Source organism: Nanorana parkeri, unplaced genomic scaffold (genome assembly GCF_000935625.1).
Source record: "Nanorana parkeri isolate BGI_ZX_2015 unplaced genomic scaffold, ASM93562v1 scaffold1594, whole genome shotgun sequence".
NCBI classification, from domain to species: domain Eukaryota; kingdom Metazoa; phylum Chordata; class Amphibia; order Anura; family Dicroglossidae; genus Nanorana; species Nanorana parkeri.
Window position 1 is genome coordinate 303,273 of NW_017307862.1, and position 9,136 is coordinate 312,408.

The 9,136-nt window shown below is 40.7% G+C and overlaps 1 protein-coding gene across 1 annotated transcript in view; it reads right to left on the reverse strand.

Annotated features, from left to right (window-relative positions):
* Positions 1–1,343: 1,343 nt before the first annotated feature.
* DLL1 (delta like canonical Notch ligand 1) overlaps positions 1,344–9,136 on the reverse strand; it is an 8,187-nt gene continuing 394 nt past the window's right edge. Inside the window, exons 2-11 of the mRNA XM_018570766.1 lie at positions 7,672–7,980; positions 6,378–6,438; positions 5,751–6,008; positions 4,689–4,749; positions 4,324–4,454; positions 4,049–4,218; positions 3,606–3,822; positions 2,506–3,289; positions 2,260–2,374; positions 1,344–1,433 (exon numbers count right to left, since the gene is read on the reverse strand). Of these exons, the coding sequence (XP_018426268.1) occupies positions 1,428–1,433; positions 2,260–2,374; positions 2,506–3,289; positions 3,606–3,822; positions 4,049–4,218; positions 4,324–4,454; positions 4,689–4,749; positions 5,751–6,008; positions 6,378–6,438; positions 7,672–7,980 (2,112 nt within the window). The 3' untranslated portion in view covers positions 1,344–1,427. The remainder of the gene's footprint in view (positions 1,434–2,259; positions 2,375–2,505; positions 3,290–3,605; positions 3,823–4,048; positions 4,219–4,323; positions 4,455–4,688; positions 4,750–5,750; positions 6,009–6,377; positions 6,439–7,671; positions 7,981–9,136) is intronic.

Consider the following 9,136-nt stretch of genomic DNA (forward strand, 5'->3'; position numbering starts at 1 on the left):
CAGTGACACCATCCGGAACACCTAAATGATAACACATTTAAACCTAAAGTATATGTATATCAAAACTTTTTTCAATTTGTTTATATTAAAAGCCAAAATGTTTTTATACAGTTTGGATGGAGTAGAGAATGGTTAAAACCCCTGTTAGTTTTTTTGTTGTCTGTGTACCACTGGGCAGACTTCATTTCCTGTCCAGTAGACACTACAGCGAGATAAATCCCTACTGTCACCTAAATAATTGTCTCCATTGGAAGATTTCCCCTCTTCAGTACAACTCAAAATTTAGAATTTCCCCATCACTTTTGATAGCCCTGGTCACTAGGACTGAAGAGTTTGGAGAAGGCAGGAGAAGTGAACAGTCTAGGACAACATAGCTGAACTAGAAAGTGAGCTGAATTGGAAGCTTTTTCCAAATCAGCTATTTTGGCCTAGATTGTTCACTTCTCCTACCTTCTCCAATCTCTTCACCCTTTTGTAAATAACCCTGTAAATATCCCAAGAGGTTCTAACCTGTCACCATCCCAATTTAAAGAAGAAAAATACACTTTAATGGTGTTGATTTACAAAAAAAAGTAGAAGTTGTTCACTTACCACTTTGAAAAGTGTATGTTCACTTTGCAAAGTGAAAAATAGTAAATAAAGTGAATCTTATATTCAATATAAGAGCATTTTTTTTTTTTATAATTTTTGCTACCACACAATCGTTTGCTTAAAGTGAACACTGCTTCATCCCGTTTACTGACAACACTGAACATTCTCCTTCCAAACTGAACAGTCCATAATCCTTTAGTAAATCAACCCCGAGTAGCTCCCAACATGACTGTAATGCCCAGCTTAACCATATTGGTTATACCATGAATTCATTTAGGATGCATTACCTGTGCAGAAGGCTATAGCTAGTGCAAAATAAAATACTAACCTCAGTTAACAGTCTATAATCATTTAGTAAATCAACCCCCTGTAGCTCCCAACATGACCCTAAAACCCACAGCAGCATGTAAAAAAGTCCCAAAAAATGATGATTCATAATATTTATTTTGGAAAAATAGTTTAAAAATGAATTCCTTCATTAACAAAAAAAAGTAGAAAAAATCAAATATCATTTGCACAATATTCCATAAATACATATATATACAAAAAAATATAGTCACATAGACCCGAAGTGCCTTTGTACATATTTACCTTTTTTTTTTAAATTATAAAAAAAAAAATGAACATCACAAATACTCAAGCTTTACAAATATCGTAAAAATAGTTTTACAAGTTCAAAAAATAACACACATTTTTTGACCTAGTGAAAAACACCTTTCAGTATAAAAAAAAGACTAAGGAAGACAAAAGGGATGTCCCTCCTCTCTATTATCAGCAGCATTCACATGGGCGTCACCTCTGACTATATGACAAGAATGTGTTGTACAGCTTCCGTATTACACCTGTGGAAACAAACAGAAGAGATAAGCTAAGTCACCTGCTGGCAAATCGCAACTTGATACAAATTCCCTTATTCACTGTTTTGCATACTTAAAACCCAGTTGATGTCTCACAACTTAATTTTTTAAAGCGCTGTGCCCCATATGTTAAGAGTTTTATATATATATGTGGAAATGCCTTATAGTAAACATGGACACTTTCTACAATAACAGCCTCACCCGTAACACAAGTGCCATCACACAGATTTGTACAGCAGAGTATGGGAGGGGGTGTGCCAGACAAGGCCTGTAACTAAGCACTGATTACTGAGGGCACTGGGTATGGCTCTGGCACCTATCAGACTGCATAGTCCTATTTAGTCACCCTCTACAACTGTTGTAACAGGAAGTGGAGCTTGGACTATAAAAATAGAAGTTGCTGCTGCAATGTCAATATAACTGCATATGTATTTCCGTGACTTTAAATGGGCATTAAATGCTACAGCTTTTAACCAACACTCACTTAATTGTAGTTATATTTTTAGGTTGGTCCTGTCCATCAGCTGTTTTTACTTTCTGCATTACAAGAGTATATAATAATGTTTCCAAAACAGAGAGCAAACATTTACTGTATATTATTGGTGGGTTAAGTTTGTTTTGCAATGGTTTTTAGACACTATTTTTACATAGCCTTTCCCAGTAAAAAAAAACGACAAAGAGGGCAATGTTTAAATCGAATCCTAATTTGTAAAGTTTAAAGTCAATAAAGCCCCTAAGCTTCCAAACAAGAGTAGCAGCTTAACTGTATTGGGCTGCATTAGCTAGAGCTAGGTCACAATAAAATACTAACCTCAGTTGCTATGATGCATTCATCTTTTTCATCTGATATGACATATACGGACTGATATTTTGTGTCTTTCGAAGAGGAGTAATTTGAGTCTGGCCTCCTTTTTTCTGAAGGGTCACTGTGGGTAGCAAAGAAATAATAAGCCATTAGCACTGGACATGACCCAAGAAGAGGTGACAGTATACCATTACAACTGTATGGTTACAATACAACTGCAACTGCAAAGTTGCAGAACATCAAGATATGTACCTTTTTAAATGTGATGAGTGCGTTTCTTCTGAATCTGAGTCACTCGTGCTGCACTTGGCTTCACATTTCCTCCGTTCCTCCTTAGCTGTATCCTCACTTTTCAGTTCATGGACTAAATTGTAATCCACAGTTGGGTATCTTGGCTTGTAGCCGTTTTTATCATTATTGCTTTCGCTTAGAAAGTCTACTTTCTTGTTTGTGTTTTTAATCTGAGTGGTGCCTATGATGCTCACAGAAATGTCCTTTTCACGTTGACAGTTGGCCAGGTTATTCATGGTCTTGGTTTCACTGCGAGTGGCGGCAGGCATCTGACGTTTCTTCTGCACCCTAAGCCGCACGTAAACGACTACCGCTGCACAGCCTATCAGTAACAGCAATACCAAGATAATTCCAGCACACACTGCAATCCATGGAAAATGTCCACTGGGCTGTTCTATATACTTATGAGGGTCACCAGAATTGGGGTGCTCTGGGAGTAAGAACTGGCAATTAAGTCCACCGTAACCGTTAGCACATTCGCACACATAACGATTGTTTCTCTCGTGGCATGTTGCCCCATTGTGGCATGGGTTGTGTTCACATTTGCTCACAGGCATGCTGCAGTTTTTCCCAGTGTACCCTGGAGGGCAGGTGCATGAATAGTCATTAATCCCATCCTGGCATGTGCCACCATTTTGGCATGGGAAGGAAGCGCAGTCATCCAGGTTGTCATCACAGTGCCTCCCAGAGAAGCCTTCTTGGCACTGGCAAATGTAGGAATTTCCAAGGTCCTCACAGCGAGCTCCTGTACCAGAGCCAATCAGGAAATGTTAGAGAATGTAAACTGATTAACGCTGAGCACAATTTATACTAACACGGATACAAAAGCTGATATTGGTGTTGCAGACAGAATCTTGATTTAAACTGCCTATGGACTGGGTTGCTATGTAATAATGCTGACATATTTCATTACAACCGCCTTCTACAGTTCTGCTACATTAATATTTATATCCATTACTGGGACACATTTTAGCATTATGCAATTGAATGTATTTCTGTTTATTTACTATGGGCCTGATTCATACTAGCAACTAAACTACACAATTGGACTGTGATCTTACCATTGGCACAGGGATTGGAGCTGCAGTAATCGATTTTCTTTTCACAGTTGAAGCCAGTGTAGGCAACTGGGCAGAGGCAGCTGTATCCACCATCTGGGTTATCTGTGCATCTGCCTCCATTGAAGCATGGTCCATCAGCACAAGTCATGGCACTGAGCTCACAGTTTTTGCCATAGAATCCAGGTGGGCATGAGCAGGAATAGCTATTTTCCAGGTCCTGTTAAAAGAAAGGAAAATGTCACTTTAGCACAGAAAACTAGACACTGAGTAAGCTGAGCCTGGCTAAAACTACCAAACAATCTAAAGGTTTAATATAATAAAATAGGCTTAATATTGTTACAAATGATTCAATATATTCTTAGAGCCTAAATTGTATTTGTTTTGTACATTGGTGAAGTTAGCCCAAAGAATTATGAGAATAAAAAAGACCCTGGCAGACTTACCGTACAGCTTCCTCCATTCTTGCAAGGGTTGGCATCGCATTCGTTGATCTCAATCTCACAGTTGGACCCAGTATAGCCTGGACGGCAAGAGCAAGTGTAGCTTCCCTGGCCAGTATTGGTGCAGGTGGCTCCGTTCTTGCAAGGCTTGTGATGAGTGCAGTAGTTAAGGTCTATACAATTAACAAAGAAAGTCATTAGAAAACCATCCTTTCACATTTATTATATTCAATCATCTTCATCATTGTTTAGTTGTATAGTTCTTTGTATAATCTCACCTTGGTTACAAAACAGTCCACCCCATCCTTCCTGGCAGTTGCATTGCCAAGGCTGTTGGCATGTGCCATGCAGGCAACCTGGGTAACGAATGCATTCATCGCAGTAGCGGCCTTGCCAACCAACACGGCATCTGGATAGAGGGGGAAAAAAAAGGTGGTTAGCAATTTGTTACCGAGAGCAGCACCTACTGACTTTGAAAAGATACGTAGAAAATAGCCTAGAAAGCGTATAAGAATGGAGAGTATGTAACCCTTCTGGGAAAATTCTATGTGTGTATATGTAAGCTGCTCCTTTGCCTTTAATTATACACACAGACAACATTCTCTAACTCCGTTCAAACATTAACAGAACAAAGGAAACTCACTTGCACTCTCCGGGCTTTTCACAATAGCCATGGTGTTCGTCACATCCAGGGAGACAGATCGCTGTGCAAAAGAAATAGAAAAAATATATATAAGCAATCCATTATAGAGCATCAAAATGAATAGCTGTGTGTGCATGTGGGAATTGGTGATGTCTGTGCAAATCAGATTATATCTGGAGGCTGCTGGATTCTGTTCTCAGTTGATAACTGGCTACTTTCCTGGTCACTTACAAACAGGCATTCTCCTTAATACATTTATGCAGTGACAAAAGAAGGCTCCCAGACCTCTTCTTCCCTCCTCCCCGTTATGCACACTTTTTTTTTCTCTTCCAAGTGAGGGTCAGAAGTCTTTTTTTTTTTTTCTCCTTTTTCCCTAATTCTACACACACACACATGGTTCCACCCCTTAATATCCCAGCGAGTGTGTGCAGATAAGAGTGGACAGCTGGTGTGCAGGGTGCCAGTACAGGACAGCTGCTCTATTGTCTATTCTCTCCCAGCAGCTGCCCTTCTGCAACAATACCCCATTGCCTCTAGCCAATCACAGGCAGGGGTGCAGTTCTCCTGGCCAATGGCCGCGAAGATCTAATCTATGGCACGCGTGTGATTCCTCTGAAAACTTTTCATTATTATTATCATTTAAATAAATGGTCCAAAGTTCTCAGCAGAAAGAGGGGCACCAGCCTCACAAAGGACAGTGGGGGAAGGGGGAAGCTTTCTTGTTTCTCTAGCTTAAGACAAGCTCGTTAAGCAGGCAGTGCACATTTTACACAGCTATGTGACATTGAATGCACAAAATAAAGAGGAGAGCACCCCCATTAGGCAGTATAAAAAGGAGCTAATCAACATGATTAATGAGACACTCTGCATAGTAAATGTGTCTTTTAATTGGACAAATGAAATAAAAAAAAGAATGTGACTATAAAATATCAGAAGATTGTGTCATTTTCTGCACACAAAAAAGGATACAAATAGATGGGGTTTATATTTCTGGAAGCTGTTTTTGAAATGTAGCCTATTTATAAGCCTATGAACATGTTATTGTTGGCAGTCCATACTCACGTTCAGTGCAGTATTGTCCCTTCCAGCCGGGGTTGCAGACTTTCTCTCCCTTTTCGCCGCAAGAGAAGTGTCCGAAAGCATCATCCCTGGGACGGCAGTAATCGGTGCACCCTTCTCCGTAGTAGTATTCATCGCACACAAAGCGATAGGAGTACTTGAGTTCCGTTCTGCCACTGCTGTGCAGATCCTGTGACCACTCCTCGCCAACTGTCAGGTGTCTCTGGGTGGCAAGGCGGCTGATGAGACGCTCTGGATTTTCTGCCAAACGAAAAACAGACCTTGGTTAATAACCAGCTTTAAGGATCTTTACCTCAGCCATCACGCTGACTGTAATATAATTCTATAAATTACTCAAAATTAAAATAAATTGCAATTAAATAGAAAAGTAGCTAGCAATGGTGCCACATAAAAGAGCCACCATGTGATTGGACTAAGCCCGGTGACATCACAAAAAGTCCATGTTGAAGATCAAACACCTGAAAGGTGATTAACACTTTGTCACGTGGACTTCCTTGAGTGTTAGGTGCCAAGTTGGCTCTTCCTGCTGTGATCATGAAAGGCTGCATTACAGAAGTGTGGGGGACAATGGAGGAATAAAATGACCGCCCTATACGGTGCTCTGCTTACCTGTACTTAGGTCATCTGGTGAATCGGTGTGCAGTGCTTCAATGATGAGAGAAAAGGTACCCTATGCATAAAAGAAAAATTGCAATATGAATAAGAAGCCAAGTACACAAATTGTGTATCACACAGACATACAAAAATGTTCATTTTTTAGAAGGAATCAGCACAGAATGCTAACTACTGATAGCTGCCTACCCCCACCGACTAGGCGAGGCTCAGAGAATTGTGTTGGCTAGCTGCATGTTTTCACTTTTCCTAAGGAAATGGGTGGACTTTTAATAGTTATTTCCTGGTATGAATGTTATGCTTGTTGTTTTATTATGCAGCTATCACCCCTTAAGTGCCAGTTGCTTGCATACAGAAGTTACCTTAGACCATTGACCCTTTCCTGTCTGTGATCCCATTTGCTCTGCCCGGTAAAGGACTCTGTCCTGCAAAGGACATCTGATGGTAGTAAGAAGTGAGAATTTTGCACATTATATTTGTCATTAACCCTTTCAGCATGATAGGAAGGACACAGCAGATCAGGGGGCCCAGCAGAGCTGTTGTCATCAATCTTCACGCTTAATTTACCTAGTTTCACACATTGAGAGGGCTGTAAAATGAATCCTTTTGGGAATTTCACGCTGTGCTGACAATTATACAACCGCTTCCAAAGACAAGAGGGGGAGACTTGGGCAGTGGCATTTCCAACACCATAACACTTGTTCCTTTTGGAAAAATAAAGGGTCTGCCTATGACAAATAACTCTTTTTTTTCTCATTCGCACCCCCTTCCCTACCCCTTTCACACACAAATCTCAGCCTTTCAGTTCCATCTCTTTGAGCTTGGACTACTAAACATCCCCCTGGGTCATACAGACAGATGTAAACCCTAAAAATAAACATTTTCCCCTCAGGCTAAGCTAGCCTTTATGTGAGTGCTATTGCTGCTTTTATCCAGGGGTTTATTTCACCTTGTGTAATCCAACCCCACCCTGTACACAGTGTATTTAATCTACCTAATCTGAATACTCTACGTCAACAGCCACCACCCTCTGAAATCCCCTATGATCACCTATGTTATCATGAGCTACTCTACTTAACCCCTATCAGAGTGTCTGACCCTTTTTGGTGGCCCTGGTGTGCAAGAGAGACAAGGCTGCTGCTTGCATAGGTATTGCTAAACGTATTATTTGGCACTAAAGTCATCAGTGCTTACAGCCATCAAGCTGCCCCCACCTGGGTGCATTAATAATGATGATAAACTACATGTGCCATGCAGCATCCTTAGGGAGAAGAAAGACTAGGTCACTCACAGGCCAGGTGAATGCAAAGGCGAATCTGATGGGGTTGGTGAAGCTTGGGTCCGAGCTGACGGTCTCCGGCACGCTGAAGGAGTTGGATCCCAGCACTGGAGTGATGGCACTGCCATAGGTACACGGGGGCTCCGGGGACACGTTGCTCTGGTAGTGCTTCAGGCAGATCCGAAAGAAAGTCTTGCATTCGCATTGCTGCAAGCCCTGAGAGCCGGACATCCCACCGCGGCAGCAGTTCGTGTTCCCCATAGGACCTTTCTTATTGATGAACTCTTGCAGCTTCAATTCGAAGAGCCCGGAGCAAGAAATCTACAAAGCCATGACAAATACAATACATATGAAACAGCCGTCCTGCATCAGAAATCCACAACACATGTATTTCACTATCTCCTTCAGTGATGGCCAAACTAAGCCTGAATATCACAGCCTCTACTGAACTGGCACCATGTAGGCAATGCCCTACAAAATGAACTAGGCACTCCTACATTCTTATCTCCTCCATCGTAAGGGTGCACAGGGTTAAGGATACACTAATCATACATATAGTATGTCAAATGATCTCCTACATGACAAAGATGTTCACATAGCATTTTATATCATACACTCCATGGTAAGGATACCCATATATCAAAGTTATAACACCTCCTACATATAGCATTTATCCTAAACCCTCCATGGTAAGGATGCCCAGTTACTACAATTATAACACCTCCAACATATAGCACTTATATAATTCCCTCCATGGTAAGGATGCCCATTTTATAAAGTTTTAACAACCCCAGCGTATAGCATTTTAAATTATTCCCTCCGTGGTAAAATGCCCATTTAATAAAATTATAGCAACCCATACATGTAGCATTTTATATCGTTACCTCCCTAGTAGGGGTGTCCATTTGATAATATTATAACAACCCCTACATATAGCATTTTATAACATTCCCTCCATGGTAAGGATGCCCATTTAATAAAATTATAACAACCCCTACATATAATAGCATTTTATATAATCCCCTCCATTGTAAGGATGCCCATATCATATAGCTATAACACCTCCTACATATAGTACTTTCTATGAATCCCTCCATGGTAAGGATGACCATTTCATATAGTTATAACAACTCTTACATACAGCACTTTCTATGAATCCCTCCATGGTAAGGATGCCCATTTCATATAGCTATAGCACCTCTTACATACAGCACTTTCTACTAATCCCTCCATGGTAAGGATCTCCATGTATTAAAGTTATAACATCTCCTAGATACAGCATATTCTACGAATCCCTCCATGGTAAGGATCCCCACACATTCAGGTGACAATCGAGCACATTATCTCTTCCATGGTAAGACTACTCATGCATTAAAGCTACAATATAGCACTATGTAATATCTCATCCAAGGGAGAAGGTGAGGTTCCAATGCCCACCATCATATATCATATGCTTGGTGGTAAGGGTGGTCAGTGA